Source organism: Marmota marmota, unplaced genomic scaffold (assembly GCF_001458135.2).
Source record: "Marmota marmota marmota unplaced genomic scaffold, marMar, whole genome shotgun sequence".
Classification (NCBI taxonomy): domain Eukaryota; kingdom Metazoa; phylum Chordata; class Mammalia; order Rodentia; family Sciuridae; genus Marmota; species Marmota marmota.
This window is the reverse complement of record NW_025999968.1, coordinates 53,044,452-53,062,840: the sequence shown is the minus strand read 5'-3', so window position 1 is coordinate 53,062,840 and position 18,389 is coordinate 53,044,452. Positions and strand designations below refer to the sequence as shown.

Genomic DNA, 18,389 nt, shown 5'->3' with positions numbered 1-18,389 from the left:
ATCACTGATTTGTTCAGGTAAAATAATATGCATAGAGCCAAAATACAAGTGAGTAAAGTTATCTGAATTACGTTAATGGATATTACTACCATATAGTTTTAAATTTTCCTCTTCTGTGATGTGAAGATCAACAATAGCTTATTTTCTTTTTTCTTTTTCTTTTTCTTTCTTCCTTTTTTTTTTTTGGTACGTTGGATTGAATCCAGGGTGCTTAACCACTGAGCCACAGTCCCAGCCCTTTTAATATTTTATTTGGAGTCAGGGTCTTGCTCAATTGCTCATGGCCTTTCTAAGTTGCTGAGGCTGGCTTTGAACTTGCAGTACTCCTGACTCAACCTCCTTAGCTGCTGGGATTACAGACTTGCACCACCATGCCCTGCTAAGCTAATTTTCTAAAGATAATTTCAACAGGATAGAAGACTAAGGCTAAGTTATTTAGGATGCATGTGAAGAAAACATTTGTTTTAGTGTCTCCATTTTGGAATTGCCATAGGTATCCTTTCCAAACTTATTATATATTCATTATTTGATGCATATATGATAACTTGGGAAGATTAGTAATGGTTGTAGGACTTACTGCTTTCTTTCAAATTTATAAAAGTCTAGATGTTGATTGAACTTTTGGCTAATACCTCTGACTTAGGGTACTTGGAGAAAAGTAACTTCTTTGATTACGTAGAATTCCAGTAGTTTCTAGTTGTTTCACTGACAGGCCAGAAATATCTTGTATTCTCTCCTTTCTGAATTTATCTAGTATACCAGGAGTATTATTAGAATAAATTTTAACCTTTTGATTTTGGGAAGTATTAAACATAAATCAAAGTAGAAAGAGTGGTATGAATGACTCCCAGGTGTGTATTACCCATCCTCACTAATTATGAATTCATGGACACTTTTATCTATATCTTCATCATCTATCTCCCCATCCCTCTTTATTTTGAAGCAAATCTAAGATATCACTAATATTTCACAATGCACTTCTAAAAGATGAGGGCTCTGTTTTTTTAACATAGCCACAATGTTACCAACACTGAAAATTTAACAGTAGTTTTAAAAATCAGATATCCAGACAACATTCAAATCTTCCTGATGCCTCATAAATATTTTTTAATTGATGTTTATGTCATTTATTTTATATTGCTTAAGATTCTATTCTGTGGCCTTATTTCTGTTTATATGTTCACTAGTAATAGAATCAGAGGGTCTTCAGATGATCAGTGCCTACCATCTGAGGATGTATAGCTGTAATTGTAGATTTATAGATTTATATTTATGATGGCTCTGTGTTCTTAGGAAATACATATTTTCATGAACTTGAAAACTAAGAAAATATTTATGACATGAATGAAAGTTGGTGTTAAGTATAAAGTAGGAAGAAGAGTTTTTATTTTAAAATAAGCTCTCAAAGGAGTTAGGTACTGTTTATTCCTGAGGTATCTTAGCAGTAACTTTTTGGAAGTTGGGATTTACCCTAGCTTATGTGTTTGTGAACTAATGACGTCTTTACCCGGCCTGAACTGTCGAAGATCTTGATCAGCTAGAATTACTCCCAAAACAGTGTGCTCTTTAGACATTCATAACAACTTGTAAAAAGAAAGGTTTGTTTTTCTTAGGATATTGTTTAATAACTACTATGAATAGAAGAAAAAAATACAAACCTCTTACAAAAGGCAATTTATTCCTGTCACTGAATGCACAGTATATACCTTGGAAGACTGCACAAGCAGGAAAGTGACCTGAACTTCTAAGTATCTCTCCAACTTTCATTTCCACTCATTCTTTCAGTTTGTTTCCTCTGAACTCTCCACACACTCTGCCACTTTATAAACTCTACTAGTTTGATACCCAGTTGGCAGTTATTGAGCAGGGCCTATTTTTCCCCACCCCACCTTCTCACTCCCACCTGTATTCCCTGAAACAGACAGCACACTTGATAATTTCCAAATCTTGCTAAGAGTAATAATTAAATGTGAGCTTCAATAATGAGGGCACTGAAATACTTCTAGTGGCAAAGTAAAATGTTTATTTTCCTTAATTATAGAACATTTCCTTTTGTGCTAAAACCTCTCAGCCTGTCTACTAGATGAATACTTCATCTAGAGGCACAGTTTTCAAGAGTGTCTGAATTAGGTTGGCATCATGTTGAACTATAAAGAAATGAAACATCATTTCTATTACTATTAGTATTCAAGTTACTGTACTTAACGTAAAATAGAAAAAAGCTTATTTCCAACTAGAGTAATCCAGGAAAATTTTAGGAAGTGGCGTTTTGCTTAGAATTTGAAGGATGGGTAATATTTGAAAACAAAAGATGACTAAAGGTTCTTACAGATGGACCAGGCACTATGAACAGAGGAAGAGAAGGCAAAGAATATAAGAATATGGAACATGTATAAGGGACAACAGATTATTCATTTTGGTTGATGTATGGGATGCAATGAGATCATATTAAGGAAAAAGGAAGATAGGGATGAATTGAGTAAAACATTTACAAATTCTGTGAGGTGATTTTTTTGGGGGAGAGGTACCAGGGATTGAACTCAGGGGCACTCAACCACTGAACCACATCTCCAGCCCTATTTTGTATTTTATTTAGAGACAATGTCTCACTGAATTGCTTAGCACCTCCCAAGCTGCCGGGATTATAGGCGAGCATCACCACGCCTGTCTAAATTCTGTGTTTCATCTTAATATTGTATGCATTTTCTTAAAAAATGTAGTATAGGCTTTCTTATTTTAAATAATTTCATAAGTGGGAGATCCTCAAGTTATTTTATAGAATTATTAGAGAATTACAACAGTAATCTGATTAGGCTTATCTCTCTTAAATCATGTATCTTTTTGTTTTTTCAGAGAGACTCATAAAATAAGAAAATTTTTTTCTCTGTTAAAAACGTGTATGGAGAGTAGGACACTAAGGTTTTGTAAGAGTTTATCTTATTTGTGTCATTTAGAGAGAAGTGCTTCTTAATTTAGAAATGTATGTGTACATTTTTAAAATTGAACATATTTTTTGAACTATTTGAGAGTTGGTTTCTTATATGCTACCTAATGACCCCCAAATACTTTATTATATGTTTTCTAGAAAAACATTCTCCTGCATAAAATTAATAGTGATAATTACTAATTCTCAGGCTCCATTCAGGTTTTACCAGTTGTCCCATATTTCTTATAGCAGAAAGATCCAGTTCAGATTTGTACATTTTATTATTTTGTTATGTTTTTTTCCTTAAACCTGGGGAGATTCCTCAGTCTTTGACATTTATGATCTTAAGAACTTTGAAGACTAAGGCTAGTTATCTTGTAGAATGTCAGTAGTCTGGGTTTGATGGTTCATGCTTAGATCCAGGTTCTTCATCTTTTTTTTTAAATATATATATTTTTTTACTTTTAGTTGTAGATGGACACTGTGCCTTTATTTTATTTATTTATTTTTTTCACGTGGTGCTGAGAACTGATCCCCTTACCTCTCATGTGCTAGGCAAGTGCTCATCACTGAGCCACAACCCAGAAACCCCAGGTTCTTCATCTTTTTTTTTTTTAATATTTTTTTAATTGCAGATGGACACAATATCTTTATTTATTTTTATGTGGTGCTGAGGATCAAACCCAGTGCCTCACACGTGTGAGGCAAGCACTCTACCACTGAACTATAATCCCAGACCCAGGTTCTCCATCTTTAGTGGCGTTATTGCAGAAATGGTATTGCATTCTTTACATTGTATCCTGTAGATGGTACACAGTTTTGACTTATCCCATTACTGTTATCCACTTGGATTGGTTAAGATGATGGTCTACCGAGCATGTGTGGCCGACTTGTTTTCTTTACAGTTAAGTGTTTTGAGGGGAGGTACTTTGAAACTTGATATAAATTACTCATTCCTCATCAGAATGAATTCCTGGGCTTATTCAGTGGATTAAAATCCAGTACTCTTATTTATTTTGATGCTCATGTTGTCCCAGATTTCATCAGTAAAAGCCCTTTACGTTGGCTTATGTGTTTCTGTGACATGTTTACATGATTCTTTGAACATTTCCTTTCTTTTTGGTAAAAGAATGTTTTAGGTTCATCTTGTCCCTGTCCTTGCCCTGGAATCAGCTATTTCTACAATGCATTCTAGAATCCTTAGTGGAGAATGATGCTTAACTTTTTTTTTGGTGGGCAGGGGGTACCAGGAATTGAACCCAGGGGTGCTTAACCACTAAGCCACATTCCCAGCCTTTTTTGATATTTTATTTTGAGACGGGGTTTTACTGAGTTGCTAAGGGCCTCACTGAGTTGCTGAGGCTGCTTTCGAACTTTTGATCCTCCTGCCTCAGCATCCCAAGCCTCTGGGATTGCTGTCGAGTGCTATTGAGCCTGGCAAGAATGATATTTAGAAACCAAGATCTGGGTGTGTTCATTGCCTTTGGAGTGTTGCTGATTTCAGGTTCTTTCACTGTGTAGTCCTAAGAAGTATATGTAAATGTGTCTGTGTGCGTCATACTCATTTGTATCTTTTATATACTCAATTATATCTTTCTTCTGTCTAGAAAATTGGGGTCAAACTAGTACCTCCAATTCCAATCAACACTGAAGTTCCATTCTAGTTTTCTTTCTTTTCCTTGTTTGTAATTTCCTTCTCTGACAATGAGAAACTTGTCTCATCCTTGGTCATTCTCTTGTATATAACCACTCTCCTACCCATTCCATCCCACTGGGGCTCCAACACCCTGCCTCAGCCTTTTGTCCTATGTACCCTGCCCTCTACTGCTCTCAACTGCAACATATCATGTCAGTATACTTCAGCATCCCTGGAGTCTCCCATACCTCATGCAGGCTGTCCCTCCTCCAAGTGGATGTCCTCTTTTACCACCTCTGACTTCAGCTTCACATATAGGGCTATCCATATTGCCTGGGCTCTGACAGCCTGCATTGGCCTTTTGTCTACTCTATCCCAGGCCTTTAGATTAAAAATTTTTAAAAAATAGAGTGGATGTATTCTCTTATGGAATTGGAATTATCTGGAGTTAAAAGTACATATAGTCCACGAATTCATCAAACCTACAATTGTAGAACCTTCTACTGAGTGCTAGGCTGCTGGGGTTAGGGCAGGAACTAGACCAAGTTCCTTCTCATGAAGCTGCAGTCTCAAATGCTGGCTGTTTAGGCTTAGACAAATTAGTAGCTAATTAATAACCTTTCTAAATCTGTTTTTTCATATGCCAAGTGGAAATGGTAATTTTGCTCTTGGGGTTGTTGTGAAAATTGAATAATGCATGAAAACATCTAGCTCATTGTTAGATACTGTCATAATAATCACAGAAATTATATATAAGTACCTCAGCTGAGATATTGTTTTTACATTTATTTTTATAATTTGAGAGGAAGCCAAAAATTCCTGTCAGGGAAAATGACATCTACTCTTTGAATTATTTTCTTCCTTTGTTCTAGTTTTATCTAGGAATGTGCACATTAGTTAAAGTTCATGTGTGTATCCTCTTTCCTGAGTCTCAGAATATAAAACAAAGTGCAAATAACTAAGCAGAATGGCATTGATTACATATTTTAATTGGGTGACATTCTAATAGATGGACCTTCATTGGTCCTGAGAGACATGGTATGTTGTTCATATATTTAGAACACAACTAATGAGGAGGTAATTATTATGCATTATTAGAAGAGAGAATATTTTGTTGCATTGTATTTAAGTTACAGAGTGACTTTTTCTGTTTTCTAAGGGAGGGTGATGACTTAATGTTAAATTATATTTTCATTTTAACTTTTATTAGCTGATAGTGTTTGAACCAAATAATGATTGCTTTGAAACTGATAGATCTAGTAATTTCTATGTTACCGTATTAGTGCTGTCAGTTTAAATGAATATAACATGTGACATGTAAAACTCTAGAATAATATTTGTCTTGGAAAGCATATCTTTTATCATGAGGACAATAACAAGTGTCTCTAATGTTTGCTTTTGTTATAGTACTCTTTTTTTTTTCCTGACAAAGCATAGATTTATTGAAGGAGAAAATAATACTCCATAAAGCAGAAGTGGTAGGGGGAGAGGGGGAGGGCAGATGAGAGAATCTTGCAATGCACTTACAGAGGCAGTATTTAGGGGAAAGCAGTTATATTTTATTTTATAAAATATAATTAAATCTATGATGTTTTATATGTGTGTTACTTACCATTGGAGGTCAGAAGTAACTGTTTTATAAACATGCAACACAATAATACTAGAAACTCTGGGAATGCAGAATGAAATACCATTCCCAATACCATTAGTAGTAGCTTAGTGAAATTTTCCCCACTCTGGGTGGTTAGGTAAAAGCCCACACTTAATTATGAACGTATTACAGAATTGTGACATTATCAATTCATGGAGTGATTGAGTCATTTAGTCTTATCCAGTGCTGCCAACCCATAGAACACAACTCATTGGAAGGCAGAAGTGAGATCACTAGAAAGAGGGCTTATGAGTAGATGGTCTGAAAAGCAGTGAGGCAGACAATGAAGGTGAGATGTTCTGAAATCGGGAAAAAAATTTCAGGGCAAAGTAGGAGTGCCAAACTGCAAGGAATATTGGACAAAGCAGTAGACATGGAAGGGCTCTTTCATTGGCAAAAAGAGACTGGAAATGGAATGTCAGATGGATCTACTTCCATGATTTTCTAATGTGGAATACATGAATGCTGCCAAAGGTTCTGTTTCTATGTTGTAGATGAAGGACATAAGAGGAAATTAGTAAGTCTAAGAAAGAAGCAGTAAGCTCTGAGAGAATCACTCAGCCAAGAAGTGAACTGGGCATGGGATGAGGGACAGAAAAAAGAGGGCAGTAGAGAAGGACAGGACCTCAGAAGGGAAAGGGAAGAGGAGGATCTCACCTGAATTGTCAGCTTTAGAATGTATTCTTTCTAATTGTTCTTTGATATACTAGCTGTAGTTCACATTTCTTTGTAACATTTTTAATATATATTTGCTAAGTACTAGGAAGGTTTTTCCTTTAAAGTTTTCTGATTTTTTTTTCTTGGAGGGGTGGAATTTTTTTTTTCTCTCAGTAAAACAGCCACAATAACCTGCCCTAGGTAAATTATTTTGTGGGTTATACTTATTAGCAAGATACCATGAATTTTATTGCGGAAAACAATCAGATGAATGGCATGTTTGAGATTTCCTTATTCCTATACTGGACTGTGTGGTGAAGTATTGCCTATAGCTTTCATCATTTCAATGTTTTATCAGTTTTCTAAGTGTCCAGTTCTAAGTATCAGGAACAAAAGGATGAATAAAATAGTTCAGGTCAGTGGGAAAGGATGGATTAATTTATTACATGGTGCTGAAATAATTTGACTCTTGAGTTATGTTACTAGTTGGAGAAATATTTCATATGCTTATATTAATATCAGATTTAGAAATTTTTGCTTGAAACCTACTTTATAGCTAAATGCAATCTAATGTTTCTTGTCATTTTTCTTTAAAACTTCTGTTCTAGCATCTGCAGAAAAAGAGGCAATCAAAGGTACATACTCCAAAGTACTAGATGCCTATGGACTCTTAGGTGTTTTGCGGTTAAATCTTGGTAAGTTTTTTGTTCAATATACTTCATCCACATTTTTTATTTCTAGTTTTATAATCCTAAGAATTTGAAAGAGACTACCTTTATGTCATTTAACTCTATAATGGAGCTATAAGTGTGATAACATCTTTTAAACCTTAATTAAGCTACTCTTATTATATTTTTGTCCAAAAAAAAAAGCTTGCGGGGCTGGGGATGTGGCTCAAGCGGTAGCGCGCTCGCCTGGCATGCGTGCGGCCCGGGTTCGATCCTCAGCACCACATACAAACAAAGATGTTGTGTCCGCCGAGAACTAAAAAATAAATATTAAAAAATTCTCTCCTCTCTCTCTCTCTCTTAAAAAAACAAAAAAAAGCTTGCTAATTCTCAAGCTATTTTGATTTTAAGTTCCAGAGATGGTTTCCTGTTTCAACATGTTAAGTGAAAAATCAAAGCATTTTTCTTTTCTTGGCTTCATTGTATTTAGGAAACAAGTGTCTTTATTGAACCACAAACTTCTTGGTGTAGTGGATTCAAAGGTCTCAGTTTGGGCCTATGTCTGCCACTTAATGTGGCCATAGACTGTAGAGTAACCTTTGTGTTAGTTTGTCCATGTTAGTCATGGTGTGGCTTGAAGTATGGGCTATTACTTGTCTGTGAGTGAGAAAGGAGCTTGCACTGTCATATAAATCCAACACATGGTTCCTTCTCTGATAAAGTCTAGTGAACTATGAAGAAAAGAGTCAGTTAAACTAAAGGGTGAATTTATTGATATTGGAATTTTTTTTTTTTTTTTTTTTGATACCCAGGATTGAACTCAGGTGAAGATCACTCAATCACTGAGCCATATACCCAACCCTATTTTGTATTTTATTTAGAGGCAGGGTCTCACTGAGTCGCTTAGCGCCTCGCCATTGCTGAGGCTGGCTTTGAACTCATGGTCCTCCTGCCTCAGCCTCTCAAGCCGCTGGGATTACAGGTGTGTGCCACCGCACTTGGCACTGATGTTGTCGATTTCCCTTCTGTACAGGCAACTTTTTTCATTGTGTGCTGTTTACAGTTTCTGGATCATGCTTTGAGTAGTAGCACTGGTCTATAAAATGGAGATTTGTCTTTTGTTATTAATAAATTATATGTAAAGCACTGTGCATAAGTGCATCGCTAATTTTAAGTAATACTGAGGTATATGTTTTAATCCCTTTTTATAAGGGATTATATCTCAGGTTGGTTAAGCTCACGTACTGAAGTTGGCCTAGAAAATAAATCATAGAGCCAAGATTCAGAGCCACTTCTACCTATGTCAGAGATTGTGCTTAGAATACACTTTTGCTAATTTATAACTTCATACTAATTTCATAGGATTTTGTTCTAATTAAATAAAAAAAGTCTATTAACGTTTTTATAAACTAAATTGCTTTCTGTCCATATATCATCACGAGCAGCTCAAATTTATATACTATTTTTCCACCTTTACTGTTCACAAAGAACTTTCACATTCATTTTCTCATCTGAACTTTCTATCATAAGATATTTTTAAAATATTTTTTAGTTATACATGGACACAATATCTTTATTTTGTTTATTTATTTTTATGTGGTGCTGAGGATCAAAGCCAGTGCCTCACTTGCGTGAGGCAAGCACTCTGCCACTGAGCCACAGCCCCAGCCCTAGAAAAGATATTTTTTATTTGATAGATTTTATAGGCTCAGATTAAGTAGAGGAACAATTTTGTAAACGTGAGCTTTTCCTGTTAATATTTAAATGCTTATTATAAAAATGTATTTAATTAAGGATTTTTCCCAACTAAAAAAAAATCTGGTGAGTTTAAACATGTTCATTACAAGTTTAGAATAATCACAATATCAGATTTAAAAAATGGAAATACAAGAAGAAAGAACTTGAAATAACATAAAAATATTGGAATTTTTCATCCAGTAAAATCTTTGGGTTTTGCAGGTGATACTATGTTACATTATCTGGTCCTAGTCACTGGATGTATGTCTGTTGGAAAAATTCAAGAATCTGAAGTTTTTCGAGTTACTTCCACTGAGTTTATATCTCTTCGAGTTGATGCTTCAGATGAGGATCGTATTTCAGAAGTGCGAAAAGTTTTGAATTCAGGAAACTTTTATTTTGCATGGTCTGCATCTGGAGTCAGTTTAGATCTGAGTCTTAACGCACATCGCAGCATGCAAGAACACACAACTGACAACAGATTTTTCTGGTGAGTCTATGTTTCATTTTTTTCCCTTTTTAATCATGTGCTGTGCAACAACTTGGTGTTTGTGGTCATGATATCCATCAATTGCTGTTTCTGGAGATAGCAAGGGATGAACTTTACTGATTCTTCTTTTCTGCTTCTGAGTCCTCAACAGAGCACTTGTGGCATGTAGCGACTGTCAGTTTATTGAAGTTGGCATGTGACATAAAATTCATTTTCTCTCCTGATCCTGACTGACCTTTCATTTTAGAATAGACTTAAAATATTTGTTATAAATTTGGGAATGACTTTAATGGTAATAAAATTGTGTTACTCATATTTACTGTTCTTAGTGAGCTCTTGTCTGGCGTTGTCATCATTCTAAACCAATATTCTCTTATATTTTCAATTTTAAGATTGTAAGTAGATGACTTCAATTCAAGAGCAACAGATTGTGAAGAAAAGTCCAGTACTGTAGTAAATAAAACTTATATATGTAGCTAACTGTGATATATTACATGATGGTGCATAACTGTGTGTAGTTATCAATAAGCATGAATAGTAAATAGAACACTTCTACTAGTATGGCTCTATGTAGCAGACTAGACTTCTAGTATAGTAGCTCTGTTGTCTACAGCCAGCATTGACCTTGATGTTTTTCCTTAATGCTTTATGCAGATTTTATTTCATTATATTGATATATGCTATAAGGCCAAAGCCCCAGACTCTCTGCTCTTGGCCTGCCTTAGTAGTTCAGATTCAAGACATTTTCTCCTATGTATTTTCTCCCCCTCACACTTTTACCATCACTCTATGGTCTTTGAGTAGTGCATTCAGGTATGATCCATTTGCTTTGGCTTTCAGGTAGGTCAAAATCAACCACAGCCTTAGGGAAGGAAACTAACTCATAGCTTACATGAAAGGGTCTTGACAGGGGAGCAGAGAAGGCAGAATGAATCAAAGCTTTATGGCACTGTCTATAGCAAAGGAGGAGACATGAGTGATGGGAAAGAAGAGATAAGTAGTTGTGGAGGGGTAAATAGAGCAGTTGAATGGGCAGAAAGCCCTCTTGGCTCAGAGAAGCTAGTGATGATAGATGTACTTTGGTCTATCATTCAGAAATAGGCAAGAGTTAAAACTCTGTCAATCCTACTTTTTTTTTTTTTTTCCTGGCTAAAGACAGTGAAGGCTTTTGGAAAAGGTAAATGTGTTGCAGCTGTGCATTGGGCAGCTGTCGTTACCTTTTTGGTCCCTCCTTATTCCTGTCCCAAATTACTTAAGATTGAGAGAAAAATGCTTTCCTGCCACCTCAGGGAGCCAAGCAGATGCAGATAATATACAACTTTAAAGTTTAATCAGTAGGAGTAATTCATTTACGTTTTCATTCAATTAAGGATGGAGATGGGGACAAATTTAGATCACAGAAAGTCTAAGGGTTTTGTCCAATAGGAGACAGGTTGAACAAAGGGATGGCTAAAATACCAAAGGTGAAGTTTCCTCGTTTTACAATTTTTATTATTTTGCTAAAGATTTGCATGTGAATTTTATTTTGCATAGAAAAATCAAAGTTTTTAGAATTAATTCTATACCCTAACAGCTTAGTGTAAATATTTTTCAGGATCTAGTAATATTTGTATCTAAAGAGTGCCAAATATCTACACAAAAACAAAGTAGTTTTATTTACCATTGGAGATTTTTTTGTATGTGATGCTGGGGGTGGAATCCAGGGCCCTACCTATGCTAGAGTAGGCAAATGCTCAATCACTAACCTACACTTCCAGCCCCTTCATTGGAGATCTGAAACTGCTGCCATTCTGGATTTAAATAGAATTTAGAGAGTGACACATGTATTGATAGTAAAGAAAAATGAGAACTCACAGCAGAGGAAGAAACTCTACCGGTATGAAACACATAAGGTTCAATGTCTACTTAAATGATTGCAAGTGAGTCTCTTAACTTAATAGCATGACATAGCTATCAGCCCTGGTGCCTTGGGTATTCTCGGTCACACTCAACATTCACACTCAGGTGAATGTAAGTATTAGTGAAATATGAAACCTAAAGTCATTGTATTCATTAAATAAGTAATGGTCATCAGATTTAATATTATCCCAGTAGTAATCTCATGACTCATTTACATTTAGTGTACTTTCTTAAATGGACAAAAGGGGTTTGGGTTGCAGCAGTTGTACCTGTACCTGTACCGGAGGGCAGGGATTTGAGGACAACCAAGAACTACTACTGTTCTTGTCTCTTATTTTATTAATAACCGTAAGTCTTCAAGCAAATGCTATTACATTTGTTTATCTAGTTTAAGATGGCAAGCTAGTGTACAGCCCCTTAAGAAAGGTTTCTGCCTAAAATGGTAGCAGAGTTTTAAAACTCAGAATCAAATTTAGTAATACAGAAAATTCACTTTTGAATTGAAAGAGGGTTTCTTGTTTTTCTTCTCGAAACACTTTTGTTTTTTTCAAAACATTTTTCTTAATGGTAGGTTGGTTGGGGTCTTTCGTATTAGTTCTAAGGAGAACTGAGGTTTCAGTAGAGATTTGAGTAGTGACTAGCAGGGTGAGAAAGCCAATCTGGAAGTAGCATTAGCCCTGCTCCCTGCTTTAATTGCTCTTATCTGTTTGTTTGGATAAAACTATTCCCCTGCAAAAGTTTATAAAATCAGGCTCCATCTGCTACCTACAATTCTAAAAATATTTGGAGTGGACTGCAGGTGTAGATTCGTGGTAGAGTGCTTGCCTAGCATGCATGAGACCCAGGGTTCCATTCCCCGCACTACCAAAAAAAAAAAAAAGTATTTGGGGCAGTGGAAAACACTATGCCTGCACCACAGTTGTACTGTTTAGTATAGCATATTTAAATTAATAGAGCCTTGTTAAAGTTGAGTCTGTGAATACAGCTTTATAAAGTGGGGTATGTATGTACTAGATTTTGAAATGTTAGGTTATTTACATTGTACATAAAGATATAACAAATGGAATGTAGATGTAAAACAAAAAATAATGATTTCCTGGGGCTGGGGCTATGGCTCAGCGGTAGAGCACTCGCCTTGCATGTGCAAGGTCCTGGGTTCGATTCTCAGCACCACATAAAAATAAATAAATAAAGTTATTGTGTACAACTACAAAAAAATAAATATTAAAAAAAATGATTTCCCTTATAGTACATGTAATGGATTGAATTATTTTGTTGCCTTTTAATTTAATAACATTATTGTTTAATGTTAGCACTGCTCAGTAGTATTGGGAGCACTGTTTTAATATTTGTACTTTGTTATTTAGTACTCAGTTGCCTAATGCAGTTATTTCCTTTTCTGTTAGGAATCAGTCTTTGCATTTGCATCTCAAGCACTATGGTGTGAATTGCGATGACTGGTTATTACGCCTCATGTGTGGGGGAGTGGAAATAAGAACAATTTATGCTGCTCATAAACAGGCAAAGGCTTGCCTCATTTCAAGATTAAGCTGTGAACGAGCTGGGACAAGGTTTAATGTCCGGGGGACAAATGATGATGGTCACGTCGCCAATTTTGTAGAAACAGAACAGGTATATACAGTTTATATTGCTTATCAATGTGTTATAGGAGAGGCACAGATAATACTAGGATAACCGATTTTTATTTGATACAGAACTCATTTTGACATCTGTAATCTCATCTGTGGTATAATTGGCAACTTTCTAGGGAAGGCTTCCCTAAAACAAAAAAAACTTCTTTTGGTATGACTCTTCAAATAGTTAACAAGTTATTCACTAGCTAGCATGGCACAGTCAGTGGTGTACATTTGATATTGAATTAAAATCCTCAATTATAGAGCTAGACAAGAGGAATATTTTTATGCAGTTAAAACCAACTCTTAAAGATAAATATGTGTACTACCTAAAAATTAAAAATTACATTTTTGCCTGTAAAACTGTATAATTATAAATTCAGGCCATGTACCAGTCCAACTCAGATCTATCAAATTAAGTTTTGAGAAATATAAAAAGCTAAGGAAGCTACCCTCAGTGGCAACATACCCATAATCCCAGCTACTTGGAGACTGAGGCTGGAGGATCTCAAGTTAGAGGCTAGCCTGGGTAACTTAGTGAGACTGTATTTCAAAATAAAAATTTAAAAATCCTGGGCATGTAGCTCTGTAGTAGAATGTGCAAGGCTCTTTCTTTGTTTACCAGGGGCTAGCACTGCAAAAGGAAAAAAAAAAAAAAGCTAAGGAAAACAATTGAAGGAAACATAAAAGTATGTATGTAAAATACTGAGATTTATAAGGAGGTTCTTTTTATTATTTGGATGATTAATATTATTAACTGGAAAAAATCAAACTTATTTAGAGACATATTTTGGATACTTTGATTAGGACAAATTATGAGAGATAAGTTATAAACTAAAAATGTGCAACAGATTGTAGTAACTTTGTTTTTCTGATATAGAGGTAATAACCCCACCACCTGTGAAAATATACATTGCTGTTGTTGTTATTTTCTTTCCTTTCGGCAGGTTGTGTACTTGGATGACTCTGTTTCTTCCTTTATACAAATTCGGGGATCTGTTCCACTGTTCTGGGAGCAACCCGGGTTGCAAGTATGTTTCACATTCAATTTTTATTATTTTTTTCTCTTAAAAAATTTCCATATTCTCTAAATTTTCAGGATAGTTAATTAATTCACTAATTATTCTATTCCATTTAATAATGTTAGCTGGATTCACAAGTGAGGATCTGAGAAGTGTCTTGTCTTGGATATTTTTTCTTTTAATGCTCTTTCATATAGTGCATTAGTTTTGTGTTTCTGTCGTGAAATACCTGAAGCAGGCCAACTTTATAAAGAAAAGAGGCTTATTTTGGCTAATGGTTGGGAAGGCTGAAAGTCCAATATTGGGCAGCCCTATTGGTTCAGCCTCTGGTGAAGGCCTAATGTTGGATGGCATTGCATGTGGGAGCTTCTGTGGGAGAAAGAGATCACGTCTGGGAAAAGGAAGCCAGAGGGAGATTCTGATGTGGCTCAGGCTTTTATGACCACTTGCTCTCACAAGAACTCACTCCAAGAAGCCAGTATTCCTTTCTGAGGTAGCTCCCAATAACTTAAGGACTTTCCATTCTAGTCTCCACATCTTAACAATTCCATACCATCTCCCAATAGTGTCACCCTGGGGACCAAACTTCTGACACATGAACCATTGGGGGACAGACCATATGCAAACCCTACTAAAATCCAGCTGCTGTATTTCATTTTTAAAATTTAGATGTTTGCCGGGCGTGGTGGCACACACCTGTATCCCAGTGGCTTGGGAGAAGGGAGGCTGAAGTAGGAGGATCATGAGTTTAAAGCCAGCCTTCGCAAAAGCTAGGCACTAAGCAATTCAGCGAGACCCTGTCTCTAAATAAAATGCAAAATACGGCTGGGGATGTGGCTCAGTGGTTGAGTGCCCTTGAGGTCAATCCCCAGTACCGAAAAAAAAAAAAAAGGTTTTTATAGCACATTGATTTTTCACAGTGTTTACATATTTATTATCTTACTGTGTTAGTATATAATAATTTAATCTTCAGGCATAAGCATGTAATAGTTAAAGCTTCAATACTGGCTTTTCATCCAACATACTTAACTCTATTGCTATAAGCTGTGTGATTTTGAACAAGTGATTTAATTCCTGTCTCAGTTTCCTTATGTATAAAACAAGAATAATATTAAAACCGTTCATAGGGTTGTTTTACTAAATGAAAAACACTTAGAAGAGTGCCTGACACAGTCAGCAACATGTCAGGATTAGCTATTGATGCTATCACCAATAATGTATCTGCTAAAGGAATTTTACTTGGTAGTCTGTGATGACGATCATCTTCAGCATGTTTTCCAACTTGCTTTCTGATAATTTTTAAATTTCCTTTGCTGATCTTTGTAACATTTTTTAAAAATATAAGGTCATAATACCAAATTTCATCCAATAGTACAATCTTATATTTTAATTCACAAATCCTTATGCTAAAGAATAAATCATAAACATTTTAGGCTTCTAGGTATGTATAATCTAGTAAGTTTTGTACCTTAGCATATAGCATCAAGAAAAGGAATAGAAAAGGATCTTACCTTGGACCTCTAGCCCAAGTCAGTGTTTCTCACAATTATTTAGCTTAGCAGTTTTTAAAGTCAACCTTCCTTTGAATAGGAATGGATTCTTTTCTTGAGTGTTTTTTATACCAAAGTAGTTTTTGCTCCATTCTAAAATAGTAGGTAATAAAGGAATGAAAATATATGACTAATTTTAAAGATTAGAAAAATAGATAATTGATTTTAAAAAATATTAAAATGCCAAGTCCAAAGATTAATTGTTTCATAGAAGGCAAACAAGTAATCTGTTAACCTAGGGTGGCTTTTAATGGATAGTAGGTGTTTTATGTGTTCTCAGAACTGGAATTTATTTTAAGGGATCTTTGAATTTAGTGTTGACTAGTGAGATGTCCCACTTTAGTAGACAGAGAATCCTTAGGCAATTGTTCTTTGTCTTGCATCTTTTTAATTAATTCCCCTGTGGCTTTTTAATCAAAAGGTTAAAAGTATCATCTGAAGTAGTGATAAAATGCAGATTCACAACTCAACTTTAGATCATCTAAAAGCAGAATCTGGAATGCATTTTTAAGCAAGTGCCCTTCCATTCAGAGTCAAGAACTTCTGTTGTACACCATCTTATTGTAATAGTCTGAATCAGCTGGTCCTGTAATACTTTGCCCTAGCATTCTCCAAGGCTTTGGGACTTTGTATTTATTTTACTCCTTTCATCTCACTTAAGGTCTCATAATTTCTTTGGACCCTGAAGATTCTTACAGTTTTCTAACCAATCTTATCCATCTAACCTCTGTTTCTGGTTACCTTTCTGACACTTCTTTTTCATTTTTGATGTATTAGGCTTCACATATATATATATACCCGAGACCTACCACCTCGTAATCTGGTTTACTCTACCTATTCTACTTCATGCTTTGCTGTTTTCTAACAGGAATCTTCTTCTTCCAAAAGTAAGATGTGTTGTCCTTCAACATCCAACTCAAATCTCACTTGAATAACTTCTAATCACTCATCCATGCTGATCTCTCTAGTTAATAATTAAGTTCTTCTAGTGTGTATTATTTTATACTAGTTGCTATGAGAGATTCAAAGCCCATAACACTTTCCAGTTTGCAGTCTGTTCCTTGAGACTTTTTATAGAACTGGTAACTATCAGTATGAATTCTTTTGAGGCATTATAAAGTTGTAAAAAGTGCTTCATAAGTAAGAATATATTTTAAGTGTTGGCAACTACTCTGTTACATTACAGTTTATAAAGTCTTAAAAGATAAACATGATGAATTTTTTTTCTCATTTAATGCTATGTGCTTGATTTTTGGTTGACAGTCAGAAATATAAGAACATTAATGATGAAAAATTATAACAATTAAATAATAATGCAATAATAATGAAAAATGATGTTCCATATCATCCAGTTAAAAATTTAAAAGTACATCTTTGATGCAACCTTGTCTTTTTAGGTAAATTCATTGTTATTTGAAAGCCTTAAAAATTTCTGGAGTGTCAGACGTGGTAGCACATACCTGTAATCCCAGCAACTTGGGAGACTGAGGCAGGAGAATTGTAAATATGAAGCCAGCCTCAGCAACTTAGTGAGGCCTTAAGTAACTTAGCAAGACTCTGTCTCAAAAATAAAAAAGGGCTAGGGCTGTGGCTTAGCGATAAAGTACCCCTGGGTTCAACCCCCAGTACAAAAAAAATAAAATAAAATAAGTAAAATAATAATAATAATTCTGGAGTATCTCTTTTATCACAATTTATATTAGCTCTTTTAATATGGAATTTTTCCTTTAACAATGAGTAATAAAACCCAGTCTAATCTAACCAATCTGTTGCTATCAGAGCTGTGATATCCACCTACAGATATCTGTGTGTTGGGATGGTGGGGAACAACCACAGGCATTAATTAAAAACATGAGAATTTATATTTTTTCACCTTATTGATAATTACAGTGTTATGCAAGATAAATATTAAACAATAAAAAATGCTGTGTCTTAAACTTTTGTATATGTATAGGCAGTTAACCTGAGATTATGCTAAAGAGAAGGTGTCAACTTTTGCTGAGTTTTCTCCAGTTTAAATCTCCTGAGGCACAAATTTTTCTTTACTTTTTTTAAAATGTTTTATTTTAGTTGTAGGAGGACACAATATTTTATTTATGTGGTGCTGAGGATTGAGCCCAGGGCCCCACACAGCTCTACTGCTGAGCCCCAGCCCCAGCCCCAGCCCCAGCCCCGAGGCACACATTTTTCTTTTCTTTTAATATTTTTTGGCTGTTGTACTTTTTAAAAATTTATTTATTTATATGTGGTTCTGAGGATTGAACCTAGTGCTTCACACATGCTGGGCAAGTGGTCTGCCACTGAGCCACAACCCCACCTCACATTTTTCTAATTTTAAAATTTTATGAAGACTTTCAAGTACTATAGGATGAAACTCAATCAAATGATTCAGTTAGTGTAAATGTGAATCTAAGTTAGAGCATTCAAATTCTTATAAAAAAGAAAAGAGAGAATCCACTGATTATCAGGATAATCCTTATGTTGTCGGATTTAGGGCAGCAAGGGAGAATACTTGATGT

At 35.2% G+C, this 18,389-nt stretch overlaps 1 protein-coding gene across 28 annotated transcripts in view; it reads left to right on the top strand.

The window, feature by feature from the left end:
- Synj1 (synaptojanin 1) overlaps positions 1-18,389 on the top strand; it is an 83,395-nt gene that overhangs the window by 9,930 nt on the left and 55,076 nt on the right. For all 28 annotated transcript variants that reach the window (XM_048803582.1, XM_048803583.1, XM_048803579.1 and 25 more), the window contains exons 2-5: positions 7,479-7,565; positions 9,498-9,765; positions 13,071-13,296; positions 14,246-14,329. In XM_048803582.1, coding sequence (XP_048659539.1) covers positions 7,479-7,565; positions 9,498-9,765; positions 13,071-13,296; positions 14,246-14,329 — 665 coding nt within the window. The remainder of the gene's footprint in view (positions 1-7,478; positions 7,566-9,497; positions 9,766-13,070; positions 13,297-14,245; positions 14,330-18,389) is intronic.